We start from the raw sequence: 25,192 nt of genomic DNA on the forward strand, positions 1-25,192 counted from the left end.
ATCCAGTACATTATGCACAAAAATGTATTTATAATACAGGCAATTTAAGATATATATATTTGGGTTGATTCCTGACAGGTGCAATACATCAAAGCTGCATTGCCCCTCGTTAACCTCTCAGAGACAGATTGTAGTCATATCCTGTGACTCCTTCACGAAGGGGGCGGGATAAGCTCCCCTCTTTTGGGGGGGTATTCCAGAAAGCAGGTTATCTGACATACCCGGGTATGTTTAAGAGTAAGTAAGCGGATAACCTCAAATTTCGGTTCCAAAAACGGAAGTAAGTTTCAGGGTATGTTAGCAGTCCTAGCAACTCACTCTCTGACTGTAGCCTGCTCCATTATAAAACATTATATAATATTACAATATGTAATATAGCCTATTTTATATATATATATATATATGTTAATGAGGAAGCGCTAACATAAGTAATAAATAAGGTAATATATTATTCTAATATAATTATTTCTTTTATTGGCATATATAAGATTTATCTATAAATTATGTATTAAGACGTATGCATAAATTATAAAACACTATGACAAGGTAATGTTTAACTTATATATATATTTTATTTTTTTTTATTACATGGAATATCTCACACATGGAGAGGTATTTTCTATAATGTCTAAATTCTAAATCAAAATACATATCTGATATGACTTAATGTATAATTAGCATAAAACAAACTATATTAATTCACATTCTCAAGGATTAAAGATTAAATGGAAATAAAAATAAAAATGATTGCACAACCATCCATTAGTTGGCGATATGCACTAAGCATGTAAACAACTAATGAACAAAAGAAGAAGAAAGAAACAGCTTGGCGCGCTTTTTCTTAGTGTCCGTTTCTATAGTGACTCGTCGATTCTTCACTCTGTTGAGAATGTCTTGAGTCTTAACCAGGAACATACTCTGAGTTTAATGAACTTACTCCCGGTAGCGTTTTTGGAACCACATACCTCGAGTAAGCAAGGTTTGGGGTTAATCAACCGAGAGTTCAGGGTTTAGTTCACGATAAGTTAACCCTGCTTTCTGGAATACACCCCTGGTCTTCTTTTCCGCTACCGGACATGGAGTACGTACAGCGCTCGGGAACACAACCGGCGTCCGCCGAACTTTAGTTGGGAAACCCAAGACTAAATATATAAACTATCCCTCCCAATCGCTTCGCGCACGTCGCAGTAAAAGATCCAATCCACGTCCCGGCACGGTAGCCTCGGCAAGAAGCTCAACAGCACTGGCATAAAAAATTCCCCCGATAACAACAGACCTCATACCTTTATTGATTGCCTTAATGGAAATACTTTATCCTTAATGAGATGCACGGCAGATACACCATCACTGTCGCCCCTCCCCTTGTCTAAAATCAAGGGCTTACATCAGGCTAGACTGAATTTATATGTATATGTTTGATATCATATAGTTTTTTTAAAACGCTGAGCTTAGTGTTTAAATGTATGTAAAAATTTGTTTTCTGATTTATTTATTTTTAGTGGTGGCGAAATTATCCTCATTGAGCATTGAAGATTTTCAGCCACGCGGTTCACAAAAGGGTTAATTTCTTGTGGTTTCAATAGCACACAATACCACCTGGTGGCCAAAGAGTGTAAAACAACAAGCAGGTACATCACAGATGTAAACTATAAACTGATAAACTGTATTTTACCATGGACATTATCCGACCCTACTCTGAGTTCATACTTGTGCAGCTCTTAAAATGGGTCATACATGTCTTAAATAGATTTGTTTAATACTTCCTTCATATTTGTTGATTGTGTATTGAAAAATATGTTTAATTGACATTTAAACTCCTATCTGATTTTCTATGTTAAATAAATAAAAATATTTTAGTACTTTTTTAATTTGGGCTAGTTAAATAAATGTTCGGGCTACCAAAATCTGAAGAGCACCTGCCAAAAGGGCCACCAGGGATTTTGAAATTTTGCAAGCCCTGTAGATGCAATTTTTATAAAATCCTGGATCTTCAGGAAAGCTTGCAGCCTATTTGTAAAGTACTGCAGCCTCTGAGGGGTAGAAATATTTTGATAGCAACTGTAGTTGCATTGAGGCAGACTTAGAACAAGGATTATGAAGAAAAGGCAATAAGTGAAACATACACACAAATATTAGTCCAGTTTAACAGCAACAAAGAATCCAAACACAAATCAAATCAAGTCAGCCCAGCCAATGGCCATTCAGAATTTGATTGAATAATATTTTTTAGAGAGAGAATCCAACTCCCTGGCTATGTACCCACCTAGATAGGATAATAATGAACTGAGCAATGATTCATGTGGAGTAGTTCAGTATCTAGAGGGGGCTCGTGGCTCGCTGTAATTCTGTTTGAGAGTGATCCGTGTCAAAGACACAAAAAATAGCTTGTGTGATCCTGTTTCACCGAGCATCCCTGCATTAAAGCCCAGTGCAGGGGAGTCTGTGTGTGCTATGTGAGTAGTGAGATTACTATCAGAGGAAATTTGGGTCACCGTGGCAGCCAGTATGCAAGTGTTGCTGCTGCAACCACACAGATGTTAGCGATGAGATTGGAAGTGCAGTGTTCAGCTGTTCTGAGTCCCAAGGGAAGTCATCTGCTCCCACTGTTCTGCAGTCACCAGGAACGTGAGAGAGTGCCACTGTTTAAATGAACTTCTTTATGTGGTATAACATTAAATTAACCTTTTCTGTAGCAACTGCTATCCAGTATAATATAACTACAATTATTACATAAAAATAATACCTTTTTTTCTACCGTTTCAGTTACAAATCTGGGTTTTTAAGGTGAGTTTATAATCTACAAACTTAAACTGGCAATGTGGGTCACTCATTTGTAATCTAAAATATTTAATAATAATACAATAATAATAGTCAGATTAATGTTTGTTAGCCAGCTCACAGCCCCTGAACCAGATTCCTATTCTACAAACATGATTGTCACACACTATCTGTCTATCTTTTGTACCTGCAGTGTGCTACATCATAGGCTCAGGAAAAATCTCCTTTATCCCTTCATTCAAAATTATTTGCTCCAGCATGTCAAATTGCAATGCGAATGGAGCTGAAAAGGTTGTCTCGCTTCATCTCCAGTCCATATTGAGTGCCCACAGACACGGTTTCCACAATCACAGATTGGAAGGGTAACAAAGACACCCCAGGGTGTGGGATTCCGCCCCGCTGTCCTCAAGAAGTCCTCACTGCAGCCTGTAGCACGATGACGTAGCTGGATCAGATCCAATACGTGCTGGACGTTGTAACGCGCATGCGCGGTGGTGTTTTGGTGACGTCATAGACGCATGCGCACTACCGATTTATGATTATAATGCGCATGCGCTGGTCTTGAGTGAGACGCATGCTCAATATCGTATTAAGATGATGTTCTTACCTCTATAGTAGTAGTATAGATAAATAGTAATAAGTAATTATTTACATATATTTAAAGATCTGTATTATTTACAGTTTATCTACACATGCAAAATAGTCTGGACAACATTTTAAATCACATGATTTTAAAGTTTTTAAACCTAAATTTGATGGAATAATAGCATAATGTCACCGCAAGTATTTTTTTTTAAATGTGTGTATATAGAACATTTTAAAATAAAACCATTTTATTTTATTCAGGTCATAATTGCTGTTGAGTGGAAGCAAAAATGAGTCAAGTAATTGTCTCTGTAATTTTAATCCTAAAAGGAACAATACAATAAAGGCTGTATACAACTTAAAATACCAGTACACACTCATGGGGAAAACGCAAAAATATTAACAGCAACAAGGAAAAATAAAAACTTGTCAGATGTCAAAATAAACAAAAGTGCTATATATATATATATATATATATATATATATATATATAAAAAAAATGATATTTTGTCTGGTTTTCAACCGTGATCTGTACATAAGATTCCTCTTTATTTGCTGTTAAGTGTCTGCAAGACATGCAAGTACATTTATTAAAAAAATAATAATAAAAGAAAACAAACCCTGAATTTAAGTTCAATATACAAACACAGCAGTCAGATCAAGCAATTGTCACCTAAGTGACAATTCCTATTTAACTTTATAAATTGTTGTCCTTGGGGCTATAGTGATTGCCGTCACAAATGAAGCAGTCTGCTGAGCAGTAACCTTCAAACTCTTTGGTCGAGTAAAATGCACGAAGGATTCCTTTCCTTCCATCTCCAATATAGCCTGGTGGGAAGTCTTTAAATAAGTCCCCACAGCAAAGGCAACTGGTCACTTTATATGGCACTCGGTACATCTCCTTGTAGTCACTGGAGTATGCACTCCAGTTGACAACACCTATTGTAAGAAAGAGATTTAAAACAATAAAAAGTTCTGAGCAAAGTTTAAAATGCATTTGCAGCTTAAACTTTATGTGTGGAACTATCTACTGGTATAAATAAAAAAATAAAATGAAAACTTACTGTCAAGCCAGGCTAAATGAGCGTCTTTTCTGAATGATGCGTCACAAACAACATCATGGAAAAGCCAGCACGTCAGAGACAGTCTGAAGAAGGCCACATCTCCATCTTCTTTGACCACATTCAAGAGGATGTGTCTCAGGATCTCAGGTGGCATCTGCTGAAAAAAAAAATTTGGTTAATATTATTCAATATAAAATACTAGTCGAATAATAGCATACATTTAAAATGTTAAAAATAACATTTGGAATAGGAAAAACTCCCACCTTACTTATGTAATCAGCTTCTGCTTCCTTTTCCAATTCTCCTTAAGAAAGAATGAAAGAAAGAACGAAAAGAAAGAAGAGAAAGAAAGTTCACACCAATACATCAATCATGAAATATTTATGGAAAAAGGAACTTTTATCTTCAGTTGTCAGATTAGTTGTTACAAACCTATTTTAGTTAAAGTTATACCTGTTTTCATTTCTTTGCGCCTTTTTCTGAGTAGCTTTCTTTCAGCATCTGATCTTAAATTACACATAAAAAAAAAAAAAAACAAACAAGTGAACTAGTTTCCCTAGAAAGTATTTACTCCACACAGGAAAAAAAAAAATCACCATAAAACACCAAAAACATTACATTTAGTCATTTAGCAGACGCTTTTATCCAAAGCGACTTACAAATGAGGACAATGGAAGCAATCAGAAGAGCAATGATATATAAATATCAAAATATCAAATAATGTGCAAATTAATATTATTAAAGAGAGGATAAAAAACTGCTACTTCTACTCCTCCATCACCCACTACTACTAATAAATATGTTTTATTTATTGGAAGAACTTGGAAATAGGCTTACTTCACAGGATAATTTGTTAGCAGGAGCAAGCACCACCATCTCCTTACTGCAGCCATGTCAGACTGGAAAATATGCATAATGTAAATCAATCACCCTTTGAGAATAAACTTTTTGCCAAATTATTAATTTTGATAGCTCACCTCAGAAAAATCAAAGATGCCTCCCATTACAACATAGAGTGTGTACTGTAACATTAATAGTAAGTTACATCAAAACAGACATAAACAATAGTAATCAACTTTAAATGGTTTTGTTTGACTGTATCAATATCTTAAGTTTGTTGGATATTGATTTTGCTCAAACTAAAAAATAAATTAACAATTAAAGACAGCAATCTGACAAATCTATCAAGGAAAATAAACATTACTTATTGTTAAACAATTCTTCCTACCATCAACACAAACACTCCACAATTATTTGACCAATTCTGCCTTGGAGCACCCTGTTGAGTTAAATTGAAATAAACATGTTGTAATTATTCAAAAACTAACAATGTGTTTGAATATCTAAAATGGAATTTAGTGATGGCAACAAGAAAACTGCTTACGTTGAGATCATCACGTCCATACTCTTTCCACAGCCCAGGATGTAGTTGCTGTGCAAGTACTCTACAAAGCATTGAAACAACAACTAAAACAAAAACTGAACAAAAATAATAATAAAATACTAATAAACAAACTGGGGTGGAACAAATCCCCAAACAAATTATTGGCTCATTTATCATCGTTTAAACAATGTTTTCTTTGAACTATAAAATATAATTCCAGCGATAAGGTAGATTTAAATAGTTTAAGCATTAATGAAAAATGAGCCATAAAAAAAAAAAAAAAAAAAAAAATGCATGCAAAAGGATGTATGGCACAAAACAGAACTACCATAATCCTGAACTTCTTTTGAACTCTTAATATTTTTTCTGAAAAAACCTGTAGGGATCAATGTAACGACAATCGCTGAAGTCAGTGCCGTGCAGTGAATCAAGCAAATACATCTCTCTGCTTTTTGGTTTCATGATCTGTAAAACTAGTTCTATTAAATGATTCTTGGAAGATACAACTGTTAGTTATGTCAAAATATCTCAGTGTTACTTGCATTAAGGAGAACTGATAATTTAAACAAAATAGACTTACACATATCATCCAATGGTTTGATGCCCAGGAAGGGAGTAAGATGAAGTCACATTCTGCTATATGGTCCTTATACAGACAACAAACATTTTTAAATAGCACCTAAAATGACCCTAGTTAACTTCTATTAAAAATTTCAGTCATACTTACAGGTAAGTTAGCTGAAGGGTCTGCACACAATGGTGGCAACCATGTCACCGTCACATACGAGCTAAAACAATGGACCTTTATGTTCTGTTAGATACCATTTAAAATTACAGTTAATAAAGGATCACTTGTGCACACTTTCTCACTCCAAAAAAAACAGTTCTACACAGAAGATATAAAATATTACCTTTAAATCAGCAATATCTCTGACCATTGAAAGGCAGGCATTCAAAATCTGTAATAATTTGAGAGAAAACAAATTTAATATTCACTTCTCACAAAACAAAAGCATGATATTGAATGTGATAATACTCACAGTCCCTTCAACATCATTTGGATGTCCCAAGGTAATAAAATCTGATCTGTTCAGAATTGTTGCTCCTACTTGAGCCAAAAATTGTTGTCGTGATTCCTTTTCATTTAAAGCATTTTCTATCTAGAAAAACGAAAAAAAAAGAAAAAAAAGTGTAAGTATGATTATACACTTTGCATAAAAATGCAAAAAATTCAACATACCATCTTTATTTGGTCACTGCTTTGTGGATGCATCCAGCATGCCCTGTTTGGCTGCACATTTCGTAGGGCTGTCATGTCAATCACTGAACCTTGGCTGGGGCCTGAAAAGAGAGAAAATATTATGATCCAACTGTATTTATTAAGTGAAGTGAGATTTTGCAAGTGCGGTGTTATAATGACATTACTTACAGTGTACTTGGTCTATTTGTGTAATATCACAGGTGTGTCTTTCACTATCATTTAGGGACTGTGGAGGTGTACCTTCACATAAAGTACAAGACAAAGTGATTTTTACAATACATGAAAAAATGAATGGTCATTGTAAGTTTAAAAAAAAAAAAAAAAAAAAAAAAAAGTTACCCAGTACTATCTGACCATAACCATTGAAGGTTAACTGATCACTTGGTGATACAATTTTTCTTAGGCTGTCCTCCATGTTCTTATTCTGTGCTGTGTTATAGTGGTGAATGATGTTGCGCATCAAAAATGTGTGTCCAGATGGCGTGAGCATGTTCAAGAAATAATTGTTCTTGCGCATTGAACCAAAAAGTTGCTCTGCGGTTTGAGTATTTACCCATCCACAGAGTTCTGGGACTACTTGGATTCTCCTAAGAGCATCTCTTGGGTCTTTGGTGTTAAATTCATGAAATCTGTCATACAGAGCATAATGCTCTGATGATCCTGTCAAAGGATGGCAGTTGATATCCTCCTCCTCCTTCTTATTTTTCAACCATGGTAGATTAACTTTGAGCTTGCCTTCCTTTGCTAGCTGGATATTTGCTGTAGTGGGTTCAGCAAGTCTCCCTTCATGGGGACTGAAAGGTAGAGAATCTGCTTTCCGTAGATTAACGTGTGCTGCAAGTCCTCTAGCAAAGTCATATATTACCACATTAGGAAAGTGCTTCCAACTCAGCAGCAAGTCTGCAAAGTCTCTGGGAGACTCTGCTCTTATGTTGAATTTGATGGAATACACTATTCCACATGGACATGTAATGACTGCCCAGCCACCTAAGAGAAATGTACAAAAGCACAATTTAAAGAAAGTACAATGTAAAGAAATATATGTAAAAATCATTACAATTACAAAAAAATAAAATAAAAATAAAAATAACACTTCAACTATTAACATACATATATATATATATATATATATATATATAATTTAGTTTATTTTTTTCATTAGGTTTTCATAATTTCTTCATACCTGTGAATCTACCTACTTTTACCAACAATTTGTCAGTGGGTGGACTCAGAGACTAGTTTCCTCAGTGTTAATTAACCCATGTATAAATTGCAAGTAGGTTCTTATAGCAAATGAAATATTGCATCTTCCAATGAATGCTTTGCTGAAAATTAAATGTCCATCAGGATACATTTTTAAACTCCAGGGACATTATTATTATTTTTTTCCAATCAAAGCTACATATGTATGCATTATTAAATGAATTATTATTATTATTATTATTATTATTATATAGACATTTAAGAGATGACAATTTACCAGAAGCACCCCAAATCTGCTGGAAGATTTTGTCGTACGCAGAACGGTTTTGCATCTCTGTTCGCAAACGTAACACAAGATCCATCCTTGATCCCTTTGTGTCCAATCCACATTCTTTGCACAGCTTCCTCACTGCATCAACCTAAACATGACAGGCTTTGGTTAAAACCATAATTGTTGCAAAACATAATTAGATGTTGTGCATGTGTTCTTACCTTAAGATTAAAGAGCTCATCACCTAACCTTTCCTCTGTGACGTCAAGATCTGGAACATCACAGGACTTTGTTTTTTGTAGTTTTGCATGCTCAGTGTTTAGAACAATGTCTGACTTTCGGGTGTTAGGTCCAATCCAAGGAGCCCAACAATCATAACTTGGGCAAACTACAAAGGGATTTTTCCTGCCACCTTAAGAGAAATACAGAGTGTATAAGTACATTAAAGAAAATTAGTTTCTTTAGTTACATAGACCTAAATAATATTACACATTAAATAACTTACTTGAAAGAAATCCCCGGCCAATCATCTCCATCGTTACGGATTCCCAAAAAGAGACGATGTTTGTATCACCCTTGAAATCTGATGGTGGTGTGGCTATTTCACTGACTGCAAAACACAAACTCAGAAATCAGGAACATGCCGTTTTTAGAAAGCATTTGTAATACAATGTACACAACACATACTTACAAGGAATACTGAAGACACCTTTCTTGTGGAGATCCATAATCACCACTTTGGGGTAATATCCACAATTGATGCAGGTGTAAGAATAAACATGGCTGCTCAAGGCTTCAAAGTGGAGGTAAGCATGGAGCACTGTGTCTTTGCTGGGGAATTTTGCTTTAGCAGTGGCTTCAAGTATGCTCATTACTCTGCTGACAGCAGTGTGATTCTAGGCATATTCACAGAGTATAAAGAAGAAAGATTATGTTACACGGCATAATACTTATTACACAAAACCATATCAACATCAATAGTTACACATATTACCTGAAGAGCATTGCGAAGAATTACACACAAGTGAAGAGAAAGCAGAAGGTGGTCATTGAAGTTATGGATACCATCAGTGAATTCCTGGTACCTGTACATCATGCTGCAGTTGCTACATACTTTGTAGTAAGTTGAAATTCCTTAACAGAGAGCATAAAAGTTAAATACAAAATAACAGTAAAATAACACTCTTTAAACAATTTGAATGTTCCATTTAACAATATTTACCTTCAACTACCCCAGTAAAGGTCAGAATCTTTGCTCGTGAGGTTATAATAATTGGCTCGCTTAGAACATGATTACCCTCACATTCGGAGCAGAATGTTTCTTCAGGAATTAGTTGGTGTCTAAATTCACTTCCATGTTGTAGACCACTAACCAAATTTTGAGGAAGGTCCACAGGCAGAGATTTATTTTTCATCAAATAGCGCACTATCCTCTCTATTCCATCATCATTAGGTGGGTACTGATGATCACTACAGTCACCCACATTCTCAGACTGCTGCTGAGGTATCTGCATGGAATCAATCCTTTCGGTGGTCTTCACCTTCTGGAAGAGAGCTCTCTGACTTTGAAACAAATGCCATTTAGCTATTGCTTTGTGAATACATGACTGTTTTGTTTTATTACATGGACAGGCCCATGTGATCTTCTTACTGTCATATACAACAGTCACTCTTCCAAGTCTGCAGTAATAAGACATTTTTGGCTCATACACTGATATGTATTTTTTTGTTGAGGGCCCAGCAAATGTGATCGCTACAGAAAGTGGCACATCATCTTTGTTTGCCAAACACTGCCTTTCGATGCATGCATCTCTCCTACTTTCTCCAAACCATTTTTCTTTCACCATCTCATTTAGGGTTTCCTCTTTGAGATTAACAGCATTGCCATCATCTTTGGGACAGAAAGCTAAGGACATGAGATGGCAGCACTCAAATGGTTTCAGGCCACTCCTTTGTGCAAAATCCGCATTAGCATTACATTGGTCTAGTTCACACATAACTTTGTCATTCACACCCCAGATCTTTTTTTGAACATGGATGGGTATTGACGGTGCACTGAAAGATTTTGCTACTGCAAAAATTCCATGCTTACTGTCAATGACCTGACAAAATAAATGTCGTTGTAATGTGATGGCCTCTTTAACTGTGGTGTGCTTTCTTCTAATGTGAACTCGCAAGTTCTTTTTATTCAATTCCATATCACAATGATCACATCTGATTCTGTTCTTCTTTGGTTGAGAACGCTTTGCTGTTGGTTGCTCTGGTGGAACAAGGACAGAGGAAATAGTCGGAGACGGAAGTACTTGAGTGGATGCAGAAAGAGGGAATGGAGCTTCAGAAAGAGGGCACGTTGTCACAGGTTGCAAAGGTTGACATAAGGGACTTGTCCAAAACTGTGTCATTGCTGGAGACTGAAACACTGATGTAACTGGAGATGAAGATGTTTGGATAGCCATGGGGCAAGACAGGGGAGGCGCCTGTGTAATGACATGAGAAGTCTGTGCTGAAATAGTAGAAAGTGGAGCAGTGGCTGCTGGGCTATGCAGGAATGGAGATTGAGCTTCCTGCCCAGGAATAGTCAACTTTTGTTTACATTTTTTAAGATGAGTAATTAACTGCACTTTTCTTATTACTGTAGCAGGACAGTAACAGCAATGAAAATGTGCATTTTCTCTACAGTGTGAATTGCACTTAACAATCACAAAATCTGGGGGGGGGGAAACAGACATATGACATTACTCTGATCAAATTTTATAAAGCAAAATAAAATTAGTAGAGGTGAAATTATACTCACCATCATGATTTACTGCCAATTTTAGATGATTCTCTACATGGTTATCAATGGATAGTTGTGATGTGGTTTTGTACGTCTCACAAAAAGGGCAGTGGTACTGGTTACAGCACCTTGTGCACCTTGAAATTACTGGACAACTGCCCTTTTTAAAGACATTCATCTAGAACAATGCAATAACAAATAAGTATTCATTAGCCGAGCAAAATCAGGTTAATTTTACATTAGCCCTGCAGTCTATCCATATAGTACTGAAGTATAAGATTAAAATAAGAATCGCTGTGAGCATTATGCAAGTCATGTCAGCTAAACACGTTTACAACGCTTCGGATACATAACACTTCACAAGACTATACATGTTGAAACAACAAAACATTAAATGAAGATTAGAAAGATTAATTACCTACCGATAAACAATCACTGTTAATTAATCCACCGTTTTCTGTAGACTCTTCTAGGAAGACCAAAGCACGTGCGATCGTTTACCAACTCTCTACTACTGCGCATGCGTCTATGACGTCACCAAAACACACCACCGCGCATGCTCGTAACAACGTCCAGTACGTATTGGATCTGATCCAGCTACGTCATCGTGCTACAGGCTGCAGCGAGGACAGTCTCGCTGTCCTGGCTACAGTCTGTTCAATGGTTAGGGACAGTCTGAACTTCTAAGACTCGCCACACGATGTCGCCCTCTACACACCAGAGGCTCAAATCTCGCTCAAATGGGTCAGTGTGTCTAAGTCTTCACGCATTGCAGTGGTTTGAATAAGAGATGGACACGTGGAGTAAAAACCGACTAGACAAGAGTTTAGCCCAGTAGATCGCTGACTGCTGTTTTAAACGTGTTTATTTACAGATTTGAGTTTTATTGAACGCTCTGGCCATAATGTTTCAGTATGTAGCTTGTGTTTTTTTAATTACCTTTTGAGAATCATATCCATCCATCCATCCATCCATCTATATATCTATCTATCTATCTATCTATCAATCACCAAAGCTGTACTGGCAGGATTGTCAGTAGGCTATTTACATTATTAAAGCTACCGAAAAAAATTAATAAGTAAATAAAACAAGGCGGGTTAAGATATTCTATAAAATGGAAACGACAAAGTACAGTTAAAATTACATAAAATGGGATGAATTCACATATATGCCCAATTTTAAGAAGTGTACATAGATAGATAGCCTACAAATGATTAGTCTCAATATTACCATACAGAAATTCAAAACAGAGACAATAAATCTGAAGTAAATGAAGAGAAAAATGAAAAAGGCGTACAAAATAAATCTCTATATTGACATTATATCACTAGTTTATAAAAACGGGGGTGAAATGTAGCCTATATATGGTATGCTTTATAAAATATCTCAAACTTGCAGTACTGGAGTTTACTTTACAACAATAGTAGCTACAGTAAAGTGGATTACGTATAAATTATTATTTCGAGAATTAATGTACACATTATATTTATTTATTTATTTATTTATTTCTACCAGCTTACGCCGCTGCTACTTTTTATGCTACTACTGTGGAAATCTACTGTTCAGTTTTTGCCACTGTATATGTATATATTTTGTTGTGCTTGAAGGGTTAAAATGATATGCGAGGCTGCTGTGTCCTAGTGAGAGAGAGAGAGGTAGACAGAAAGCGAGAGAGAGAGAGCGCGAGCGCGAGCGCGCAGGCAGGCAGGCGCGTCACAAGCTCGTGGGGGGAAATCAAGAGAGTGGAAACGGCTCGTGGACACAATGGATTTGCGAACGGAAGGACTTTTTCGTTGATTAAAGGACGGAGTCTTCGATGAGCACGAGAAACAAGGTATGTCCCGTTTCTGAGGAGAGCGCGACACGGTGTATGTCGCGCTTTTCCTAATTTCCATTCGATTGTAACGGTGGAACCGTTATTTGGACGGTGGAGGATGCAGGAAGCGACGTCTCTGTGTCGAGGCATCAGTGCAGAGAGCGGGCCGCTCGCGCCGCAGGGTCCTAGTGTGAGGTTTGACAGGCTGCAGCTTCAGTCTGTTCACACTCCTTTAACACAACTGGCGGCGCAGAAAACATATATCTTACAGTTTCCGATTTTAATTAGCGATATTGTCTGTCTTGCATTTCTCGATGCAAAGCGGAATTAAAACGACAGCTGATGTTGCGCTGGTTGATGTATGCTGCCGAGATAAATAATCCACTGGCAGCAGCAGCATGGGATCACAACAAAGCCTGCTTGTCCATGCCAGTATGCGTGGTATTTCCCAAGAATTCAAGCACTATTTAATATATCAAATTACTTAAAGTTGTCTCAAGTTCCTGTGACTCTGTTCACGGTTTCGTTCTTGATCGGACTTCCTTTATCTGACAGAAAGATCAATTTGTTTCTAGAGAGATCCAGTTTAAGCTGGGAGCTGTGTTTTGTAACATGGTGGTTGGACTGTAGTTCATTTTCTTGCTGATTTTTGACCAGCTACTATGATTTAAAACCAGCTTGGTCATCTTAAGAGGCTTTTTTGACGATGGTCTGCCAGCTAATGATCACCTGAGACCGTCTAGAAACAAGCTCCCATGTACCAAAGCACAGCTATCAGCCTCATTTAAATACCTTTGTCTGCCAGAATGAATGTTTTGTGTTTAAAAAGCTATGAAGATTGTTATGTGAGATGTAGACTACACCTCAAAGTACATCTCAAGGAAATTTGAATCATTACGGAAGTGTTTTGCATCACTGCGTAAACCGTTTCCTTTGTAGTCTTTAATATTGTTGTGATTTTTATGTAAGCTTACCTTTTTTTTCTTTAAAGGTTGTAGATAAAAAAATTGGCCTTGCATCTTTATTTACTATTGTTTTAGTGTAATTTTAGGTGAACTGTAAAAGTAAGAGGCATCTGAGAATGCAGCTTTTCTGGCTTTATGACCCTGGGGCATCTGTTTAGCAATGGCAGCGCTGTCAGTCAATGCTCAATAACCATATTAGGTTACTAAACATGTAGACATTTGCCCTATATAGTTGCTGTTTTTAGTTGATTTGTAAATGAGCTGTCAAAAGTATTTATGCAGTACATAGGCTACACTTAAAAATAAATACATTCCATTGCATTAGATGCAAAATATCAAATGATGTCTCATTTAATGTCTTTCTTAGTGAACTGGTTTTATGTATGAACAAAACTGATTTGTCTGCGAATGCCACTTGGTTAAATGTTTTCCATTTAAATGCACTGATTCAGGTAATTTACACACAATTCAGCAGATAATTCAGCAGATATAATTCAGCAAATATTTCTGTCTTATTCATACTTTGTCCTTTTCTCTGTTTTGCGGCTGATAATATGGACTGACCCTGAAGGCTGCCACTTCTTATTCATGCAGTAAGGAGGAGAAGCAGAGGGCTATGCTGTTTCTGCTCGTCTTTACTGCTGTTTGATTAACCATGATGAAGACTGAACCCTCATCTGCAGCCAGCGCAAGCACTGGCACCACCCTCGTAGCAAGAAGCGCATCGCCGCACAGAAACACCTATGAAGCTGGAATTCAATCTCTCAAGCCGGTAAAAGATTCCAGTGCTGCTAACGGGGAGGATGGGAAACCTCGACCACTGGGCCGGGGCCGCAGGTACGGCTCCAATGTGCACCGCATCAAGAATATGTTCATGCAGATGGGTTCCCCTGGGGATGAAGAGGATCCGTCGAAGCCCAAAGACCAGTCCATCCGACTCTCCCTCCCCAGAGCGAGCAGTCTGAATGAGAACGTGAATCACAGTGCGCTGCTCAAACTCGGCGGGACTGTGTCAGAGCGAGTTAGCCGCTTTGATGGGAAGACCGACGGTGGCAGCTCCCGTGGACCGAGCTCAGGCTTCTCCAAGCTACAGGAGACACGGAAGATATTTGAGCAGCGCCACCTGCAAGAGAAGCAGGCTGCGACTAATCGAATCCTGTTGAAGAAAGAGCGGGCATCTGGCTTCCAAGACAGCCGTTTGGATGTGCTGGTGCGCTTCAATGGCAGCACGGAGTCACTAGACAGACTGGACACGGTGGACAGTCGTGCAGATGCAGTGTCCCCTACAGTCAGCCAACTGAGCGCAGTGTTTGAACGAGCAGACCAGCGCAACAACCTTCACCGACCGTCCTCAACCTCCCCGCTGCCTTCTGACGGGGTAGGCTCGACCCCAGGCAAAGTGGAAGGAATCAGCTCCACAATTGTCACTAGACAGGGTCGAGTCTCCCCTCCGACAGAGAATCAAGGAGAGGAAGCTCAGTGCAAAGACCAAGAGGCTGCACCTGCAAGCTTCCAAGCTGATGGACCCAAAAGCAAATCATCCGTGGATATGGCGTCTGGCAATGCTGGTACGGATTTCAGTATGTCCAGGTCAGAAGAGATCCATAATGCATCAGGCAAGGCTTCCAAACCAGAGGAGCGTGCAGCACCAGGAGCACCCGATGCAGGGAGCAGACTGGTACAGGCGGATGTCCACGCCTCTCTGGAAAATGGGGAGGCCACCAACAGCCATGAGCTCTCAGAACAAAAGCAGGAAATCGGACAGGCCTGCGCCGAGGAGGAACCCCACAGAGAGGATATCTCCGAAGCAGACCTGGTGGACGTCAGCGCGTACAGCGGGATCGGAGAGGACTCTGGTGGGAGTCAGCTGGATGAAGATGAGGAGGCTGAGGACGATGATGCTTACGAACCAGAATCCAGTTGTTCGGAAATCCCTGGGCTGCCTACAGAAGACGAACCGCCCCCCAGCAGGAAGATCCGCTTCAGTACAAACGCCATCAAGGTAAGTTCCTAAAACATGTGAAAGCAAGGACAGGAAGAAACTGTGTACTCTGTCTTAAAAGCTGTGGGCACAGTTTCAATATTGGGTTTGCTGGAATAAATTATTAGTAGGTTGTAGCCAACACTTTGTATTTAAGTATGGATGGGAAGGGTTTGGATGCCCACAGGCATAAGAAATTAGGAACCAGTCTTTGAAGATTGCATTTCTTTGGGGAATTGTGCATAAAAGTGTGTTTGTTATTGGCGTGACGCTGAAGTGGTAGATGCCTGTGTCTCATCCAGTGTTCAGATAAGGGTTCTCTAATGAAGGGAGAACTGCTTCACTGCTTGCAGAGTCACCTCTGAGCACTGTCAGCACTTTGATACAGCACACACATGTCACTGGCCCTCTCCAGCTGCTGACGGCTTACTTCTGCTGGTTTAAGAGCGATCTCTCGCTGAATGTTTTTAGTTTGAATAAACAGACTGCATGGTTGGTCAGGTGGTGCACAGTGTCCTCTGTATGAGAGTCACATGGTTGTGTTCCTCTGTGTTTTGGTGACTTTCACAACTGAATTTCTATTCTTCAGACAGTGGCACATTCACATAATAATCAACACTATCAGAGCGACGTCGTTTCAAACTGTTCATGCATGTGGTCAACAAAGAGCAAAGTTGGGTTTTTTGCTTTCTAACATGCTTTTGCATCCAAAACAGCACGACACTTTGCTGTGCAGGACCTGGATTCACAGCATGAGAGTTGCCAGCTCCCAATGGAGGCATACCAAAGGCATGCTGTATCTTAAGTGAACACTGTGTAATCTCACTGAGATCAAGGGGATGTGATACCAGGGGGTTTGCCCTGTGTTAATAAACTGTGGCTGACCTGGTCTCTTTCTGTTCCTAGAAAAAAGGTAGCATACGTTAAATCACATCAAAAATATTAGCAGTAGCAATACTTTTTCACTGCATGTTGACCTTTTCATTACTGACATTCAATAAAAATCGGGCATGAACATCAGCCCACCATGAGCCAAGTTCAGATGAACAAAAAGCTCTTGTATCCCTTGATCACAGACTCATTAGTCTTTTCCGCTTTGGTGTCAGTAGACCACTTCTGATCCTCGATCTCTGTTCAAGGTATAGAGAGAGGCCTGTTGTAGCAGTGGAAGTGTGTGAGTGTGTTTGTATGTAAATGTCAGGGTCGTGAGCTGGTTTTTGTAAAACAGTAGGAAGTTTAATGAACTAAAAGGACCAAATGCTATGAAGACAAGTATTGTGTATAACTGTTTATTGTGTATAATAAGGATGTGCATGACTTGTTTTCGTACATAGAGTGGCCACCAAAAAGCACTCTTGCCACTGATAAAATGTATGAGTTTTGTTGCATTGGATCCGTTTTTAGGGAACTGCAGGGTAGTTGATAAAGATAATAATTAAACCATATCAAATGAAAATAAATAATTTTATACATATTCAAAATAGATCAAATATGCATTTTTTTACCCTACCTACATGTTACCATAAATAAACATCAGAGCGTTATGAACAAGCAAATGTGTTTTTCAGTTATTGAAATATTAACTTTAAATCTCATAGGGTATTTCTGGGTAATAGTTTATGTCAAAGGGATTCAGCTGACAAAGAAAGTTTTGGATCCCTGAGTTAGATAAGAACTAGGCCCGCCATGGCTAGCAGCGTCTTCACACACAGACGAAACCTACTAGAGATGTGTGAAGTGTGACATACCTCTGTAAATAAAGACAATTAAAATTCACGTCTCGCTCACTTTAATGCCCTTTGAATGGAACATATACGCTGCCTTTGTTTGTTATTGGCGTGACGCTGAAGTGGTAGATGCCTGTGTCTCATCCAGTGTTCAGATAAGGGTTCTCTAATGAAGGGAGGACTGCTTCACTGCTTGCAGAGTCACCTCTGAACACTGTCAGCACTTTGATACAGCACACGCATGTCTCTGGCCCTCTCCAGCTGCTGACGGCTAACTTCTGCTGGTTTAAGAGCGATCTCTCGCTGAATGTTTTTTGTTTGAATTAACAGACTGCATGGTTGGTCAGGTGGTGCACAGTGTCCTTTTGTATGAGAGTCACATGGTTGTGTTCCTCTGTGTTTTGGTGACTTTCACAACTGAATTTCCATTCTTCAGACAGTGGCACATTCACATAATAATCAACACTATCAGAGCGTCATCGTTTCAAACTGTTCATGCATGTGGTCAACAAAGAGCAAAGTTGGGTTTTTTGCTTTGTAACATGCTTTTGCATCCAAAACAGCACAACACTTTGCTGTGGATTGAACAGTGACAGTGGCCCTCCTGGACAAAGTTTGCCCATCGCTGGTATTTAGTATTTAAACTGTGTAAATTTGGGTTGGTTGTGGAGGAAAGAAAAGAAAGACTCTTTGTGAAACCATATCTGCTGTTGTTTACATGCTAATGTTGTTACATGTTTGCTTTCATTAATATTCATTGCACCATCTGGATTCTGGTCGATGATTTAGCATTCACGTCTAGTTTATAGAGCAGACTTATTACTAGGTGCTTTGTGAGTCCAGACAGGCGTGGAAAAACCCTCTTATGCTCTCAAACATAGGAAAAACTACAGCAATTTCAGAGGAGGTTAATGCTGGACCGTTGGTAGAAGTTGACTCTCAGAGCTGATCTCAGACTTTGTTTGCAATTTATCTCAGAAGAGAGAAGCTCCGGGTTTAGATGTGATGATCAGATCCTAAAACAGCATGCAAAATGAAAGTTTTACTTAACTTGAGGTAGACTGGAGGAAAAAACAGCACAGAGGAAGTGATATTAATGTTGTCTAGACTCTAGACACTTAATATTCTAGATTGCCACTACCTACTTTGATGCATATAGGTCATTTTTCCATGAAGAAAATATGGCAGAACAGCATCCACCATATAGCATAACATTACACTTACACCTTGCTGTTTCACAGCCTCGATAAACCGTTGTATTTGGACCCTGTCTGATTGTCTCAGCTGGCATATGTGTGCTCTAGCAGCTCACAACCTCCATTCCTGCTGCTAAAAATAGTAGTGTTCTCTCCACTTTCACATAATCCAGAAAGTCTTACTCTCTCTCTGCACTACAGGTGGTGATGGAGCTTTCTCTGGATCAAGGTAGCACTGATTCCAGGCAATAACACAGGGAATAGTAGTGCTGTGGGGTGTCATTGCGTTGCCGAATGAGGCCCGTTATCAGGCTGCAACAGGAAACTGAAAAAAAAAGGAAATTCTGCCTTAAAGGGGCAGTGCAGATTTTATTTTTTATTTTTTAATGAAGAGCTGACACCAGTGGATGCATCTGGTTGGTTGCCTCATAGCCAAGCTATGCCTCAAATGAAAACTAATCTAGCATACCATCATAGCTTAACAGCCCACTTTTATTCTTCAGCAACATTAATGATGCATCATTCATTCAGATTTAACGTATCTGAAGAATGTCGTCAAGGACTGCTGGGTAGATATGCCAGATATTTATGATATATTTGTTAGTTGTAGAATTTGAGCATCAGTAAATAACGATTTAGTAATTATTTTTAGGGTGCATATTATTTTGTGCATATTAATAAAATTACTGAATATGATTTTTCTTGCGTTTTTTTTTTGTGAAATACAGTACAGAAAACAACTTCTAAATTTTTGCTTATAATCATAGATTATAATTATGCTTTATTTCTTTCATTAAACATTTTTAATCAAATTACCAACAATTGTAGTTAGTAAAATCTATAGAATTAGGTTTTATTTTTGTATTTTCAATTTTATTTTTATTTTTTGGGGTTTCCCAATATTATTTTATGTCAGCTTAATTTCTGTTAACAAAAATATTTGTAATAGTTTTATTTTAGTTGAAAAACTAAATTCAGTTACTAAGTACTAAATAAAATTTTAGCTATATAACTCAAATCTCAAATATAACTTCAAATCTATATGTGCATTGGCTAAGAATATTTTAGTTGTTTATGTCATTTGTCTGTTTAATCCAATAGGAATAACCCTGCTTTTAGCCATGAGGTTGCCAAACAAGCCTGTTAGTTTGCCTGAATTACAACCTAACCTTCCGATTAGAATGCTGATATGTTGTGATCCAGTGGTGTACATTGATTGAAAAAGACAGAGACATTATTAGGCCAGTTGTTTAATATACTAACAAGCAGGGCTGGTTCAGTCCTTTGGCTGGCTTTTGGTGAGGTTATTGATTGATGTATGACCTCATTTTGTTAAATAGTTCTCCGTGCCCGTCCCCTCAGTCAATGGCTTGCTGGAGTACTGCACACAGTCAGACCTCAGGCGTACTCACTAAGGATGCAACAATACACTTAGCCCACGGTTCATACCTCAGTTGTTTTACCACGGTTTTCGGTTCAGTTTGGTTCTGATGGCTTGGCACATCAGAGTGTTTTTTTGTGTGACTTTTTTCTTTGCATATGTGTTGAAGACAGACACAGTTCATCCCTTTCTAAAATTCCAAGGGCCATTTAGCCATCTGAGAAAAAAAGACAACTTTTTTTGGTATGAAGTAACAATATTATTTATTAACAGCACTTATTCAAAACGTGAACATGGATGACTCTCCTGCTGTCAAAATGCCCCCACAAAAAGCAAAAATTGGATAGTTGTAGAAAAAAAAATATATGTGAATAAGTGCAGGATCTCATGTTTGACCATGTTTCCCATGGTCCTCGCAGAAATTTTTCCTCAGCCTTCATGAATGGACAGATTTTTATCAAAAACTAGAGCACAGAAAATGGACTACCAGAGAAAGAATTGATCACACCGCAAACAGCCAAGAATTATTTCACACGTTTAGCTTTTTACAACAAAATTAAAAGTGTCTCTTCTATATAACCACAAAAAACAGTCATTTTTAGAGTGATGGTCTCACATTATGGATAAACCATTTGACATTAAAAACATTTACTGAGGTGATTATGAAAGCAATGACAAGGCATGATTCATTGATGTCTTATGACTATGCATTTAGCATTTTTCATCTGTGCTGTGTTGCCTTAGTACGGTCAGTTATTTTCATTGGCAAGGGAAGGGACTTCAAGAATGATACAACACACTGAGATGTACAGAAACTAGTACACTTACCCCTCTGTCTCAAACTGCTCACCACCACTCCCTGATGGCAGGAATGTCACTCTGACAGAAATTGAAATATTACAGGATTAGTATTCAGTTCTTATTCCTATAAAGTACAACAACTTTATAGAAACCTTTTAAGAAAGAAAATAGAAAAGCTCACCTGACGGACATTGAATGGAGATTTCTGCATACTGTCGACTTTATATGCCATAAGAACAAAGATGTCTCTGTGCTGGTCATCTCCAAAACCAGGCTTTGATTACTATACAAGGAGTCCAGAAGGAGGATCTCCTTCATAAGCAATGGTTGTGGTCAGGGAGTACAGATAGAGTTATGACGAAACAATTCACATCTGCATTGAGAAATTGGGGTAAAATCACCCTCCATATAACCAGCATAAAAGAACAATCCCTCCAACCCACAAAGTTGAATAATTAGTATATTCTTGTGAGCTACACCATTTAAAATCTTACACATAACAGAGAAAGGCCTGGGCTGGTGGCTTGTGTTCATGCAGGGAACACAAAAGCATCTTTATGTCAGCATTATCCTAAAAACATATCAATGACACTAATAAAGAATAATTTTTGGATTACTTCTGACTTACGGTAGATGTCAAACAGTATGATTTATGCATTCAATGCTCACTACAGAGTAGGCTAGGGGATTTTGACAACAGCGATTATTTAACAGAAAGTCTTATTCGTGTCGCTTCTAGAGAAGATAGAAACGATTTAAATGATCAAACATTAAGACAATAAACAATCAACTGCGACAATGTACTCTGACACTATGTCTGTGTCCTTCAAGCCATCTCGGTAGTAATTAATAATACTTGTAATCCATTGCTAATTGGCATAGACTTTTTTTTACAGATTTTTCACATTCGACTGATGTTGTGGAGTGAATATAATGTTCTCTTTTGGTGGACAACGGGTTTAGAAACGCTTCTCATTACACGTCTTTACAGTGGATGTTCGACGTGTGTTGCTTTTTTTAATGCATGTTATAAGCAGTGACGCGCTTCCTCAACTCACCCCGTGAGCTCATGGAAATTATTTAAACACAAAACCGATAAATAAACACAATTCACAAGCACGTATTGAACCGAACGTTTCAATGTTGTATTGAGTATTGTGGCATCCTTATTACTCACCGTGGGAAAAAAAAAGACTGAAATATCACAGCACAACCTTTTTCTGGTTGTTTTTCTCGATAAGGATAGAAGAGCATTAACAAAAGATTATTTGTAGCTATCTTTTACTTTATAAGGGTAGTGTACGTCGTTTTCTTGAATGCCTTTTTCCTCTCTCTATCTTTTTTGTCTGGCATTTCACACAGTTTGCAGTGATTCCTGGGGGAAAAAACAGGGTCTTAAGTGCTAAGCAGACTAGGTCAACTATTTTGAGAATGATTATTTGACATTTTCATATGAAAATGGCTTCAAAAAGGCAATGTATAAAATCTGATAAGGATCACAATTTCAAAGCAGCTCGTTTATATCGTTGTTGTTGTTTTGAAGACTGGATCATAATATTCCAAACATAATTGCTTTTGAATTTCAGATTCGGATGGTGGATTATGATATTGATGTGTTTAAATGCCTCCAGGTCAAACCCAGACTTTATATTTACAAGCTTCCCAGTATAAAACGACTAACAAGGTTAAACTCACTGTCAAATATATGTTTGTTTAGCAGCAGTCTGGCAAATATGACTTGATGGCCAATATTAAAGTCTGACTTTAATTAAAAAAACTAAAGGTTATCCAATATCCAGATGTGCGTTTCATTGGAAGTGACAAAAAACTTTGTGATGGAGGTTTTATCATTTAAGCCTGTTGGTTGATTGAAGCTGATTTCTAGTACTTTTGTAAAGGTTTTAAGATGGTGTTTCTGATTGTTTTATTATCATTAGCATTGCTCCGTCTACTGCAGCAATGAACAGTGGCGTCAAATCAAGGAAAAGCTGTCATTTCCTCCATTGATCGACTCTGTAGTCTAACTGATCATTTCTAGTGTTTCTCAGTGGCTTGTAGTTGGTTGTTTTCGCTCCTGGGGAGAGTCAGAGTAGATACACGGGGAGATCAGAGGTGCTTCTGTCTTGTCAGATGTCTTTTGCTCCGAGCCGTTATTCAGCTGCTCCTTTCATGTTACGAGCCATTTAGTGATGTTTATCTTTTTATAATACAGCTCTGCATTCTGCATCAGCTTCGCCATCTTAAAAACCTCTCCCATTAAACCGGTGGGATTGTCTTGGTATGAGACGTGCATTAGCTTCTGGAGAAATTGCTTTATTGAATGACAAATAATGGCATAGTTGCACTGCAAAAGCTGTATCAGTTTGCATAATAATTCTAATGATGGACTGTGCAAATTGTCCTATGACAAATTATAGAAATGTCTTCTCTAAGCCTTTATTTTTTAGTGAAATCAAGCATTAGTCTATTGTTTTCTTATCGTTATGCCCAGTACTGTACTAATGACAGTTTACCTTTATTTATTGAAATAATTATCTAATAGCTTTTATCCTAATTGACTTACAACTGAGGTGCATCACGAGCTGGTTTTCATTCGTGATTTTTTTTTCTTTACCTTTTCTACAAAAATGGACCCTTTGAAATGCGCAAGAATTAAAATGTACCTGAGCAAATGGCAATACATTCTATTCTATTCTATTCTATTCTATTCTATTCTATTCTATTCTATTCTGTAAGACTAATATTTGCAGAACACAATGCCAAGTTTTAAATATAAACATGATTTGCACAAGCTAGAGCAGCAGAGAAATGCTGAAAAGAGAAAATTATGAACCAAGGTTTGTTTGTTTGTTTACTAAAAGAGAGAACAATATTTTTTTATTTAAATATTTATTTATTTTGTTAAGTGACATATTCAATGACCAATATGCAGAAACAATTTAAAATTGGTTTTATGCTTCCTGCAGAAAAGAGAAAATGTGTAGATGTATTTGTTTACTGAAATAGAACAAGATTTATTTATTTCTTTAAATCAGTTACAAATGTGTTTATTTATTTATTGATATGTTACGATATTTCTATACAGAAACAATTTTAAATAGATTTCAGGTAAAACAAGGTAAATGAATCATCATTACAATGTACATCAAATACATTGTAAAGATCTTGTTTATAATAATGACTAATAATGTGATGCCGTATTATTTATATAGTATACTATCATCTTTATTTTAGACTAGAACTGTTTGAGAATAAATTGCTGTCACATAAAATATTTTTTTTAATTTTTGCAAATACCCAATTAGCCACAAACTAAGAATTTAGCAACGCATTTAATCTGAAGTGATTTGTTAGTTCACTTATTATAATGACAAGTGTTTATTTTTTGTGTATGTATATATATATATATATATATATATATATATATATATATATATATATATATATATATATATATACACACACATTGGTGATCAAATCTTGAATCACTAGGTCACAGCTCTGCAGTCATTGTTCTGCCTAATGTAAAGATTCTGCACATAACCAAGCTCAATACAATAATGAATGTAATAACCGCTCATGCTTACTAAATCATTTGTGTTTGCTGCTGAGTGATTTGGTCTCTGAAGCTCTGGAGCAAATCTATTTGGTTTGATACATATTTCAGCTGTAATTTTCTCATAATCGTCCCAGATGTTTTCAGCCAGGAATGTGTCCCTCTCTGAGCTCTCTGACCAGTATCTGATCTAGCCGATTTGAGGACATCAACTAGACAGAAGCAGTATTCTTCTGAACATGTTTCGACTGAGGTGTGTGGGATGGAGTTATTTTTGTTCTTGCTTGTGAGTCAAAGTCTTTGTCTTTCTTAGTCCACAGTACACCTTTAGCCACTTTCAGGTTCCTGTTTAATAAATGCCAGCCAAGGCAGAAAGCATCTTTTTTTCCTTCTGTGTGGAAGAGCAGAACGTCAGTCCTTAAAACTCACAGGGAGTCTGTTATGCAC

General features: G+C 37.6%; 2 protein-coding genes across 17 annotated transcripts in view; one reads left to right on the forward strand and one right to left on the reverse strand.

The window, feature by feature from the left end:
• Nucleotides 1-3,965: 3,965 nt before the first annotated feature.
• Nucleotides 3,966-11,947, reverse strand: LOC113044317 (uncharacterized). Of its 15 annotated transcripts, none has more exons than XM_026204261.1 (22): nt 11,745-11,946; nt 11,341-11,500; nt 9,769-11,253; nt 9,541-9,680; nt 9,238-9,442; nt 9,052-9,156; nt 8,768-8,958; nt 8,553-8,694; nt 7,412-8,059; nt 7,241-7,312; nt 7,052-7,152; nt 6,852-6,971; nt 6,723-6,770; nt 6,539-6,622; nt 6,392-6,457; nt 5,812-5,870; nt 5,656-5,706; nt 5,405-5,449; nt 5,265-5,326; nt 4,881-4,928; nt 4,696-4,731; nt 4,428-4,581 (listed from the first exon to the last, which is right to left on the reverse strand). In XM_026204261.1, exons 2-17 carry the CDS (start codon nt 11,498-11,500, stop codon nt 5,658-5,660), a joined length of 3,675 nt encoding a protein of 1,224 aa, XP_026060046.1. In that variant the 5' UTR covers nt 11,745-11,946; the 3' UTR covers nt 4,428-4,581; nt 4,696-4,731; nt 4,881-4,928; nt 5,265-5,326; nt 5,405-5,449; nt 5,656-5,657. The 15 variants fall into 15 exon arrangements, with proteins under 15 accessions (XP_026060115.1, XP_026060107.1, XP_026060098.1 ...); XM_026204253.1 differs by having other exon boundaries at nt 4,881-4,933; XM_026204280.1 differs by lacking the exon at nt 5,405-5,449 and having other exon boundaries at nt 11,745-11,947.
• A 1,057-nt stretch (nt 11,948-13,004) lies between these two features.
• The window catches only part of LOC113044384 (neurabin-2-like), a 34,764-nt gene continuing 22,576 nt past the window's right edge, over nt 13,005-25,192 (forward strand). Inside the window, exons 1-2 of one of the 2 annotated variants that reach the window (XM_026204349.1) lie at nt 13,005-13,156; nt 14,662-16,105. In XM_026204349.1, coding sequence (XP_026060134.1) covers nt 14,759-16,105 — 1,347 coding nt within the window. In that variant the 5' untranslated portion in view covers nt 13,005-13,156; nt 14,662-14,758. The remainder of the gene's footprint in view (nt 13,157-14,661; nt 16,106-25,192) is intronic. The other variant, XM_026204341.1, reaches the window with a different exon arrangement.

This window comes from Carassius auratus, chromosome 3 (assembly GCF_003368295.1).
Source record: "Carassius auratus strain Wakin chromosome 3, ASM336829v1, whole genome shotgun sequence".
Lineage (NCBI taxonomy): Eukaryota > Metazoa > Chordata > Actinopteri > Cypriniformes > Cyprinidae > Carassius > Carassius auratus.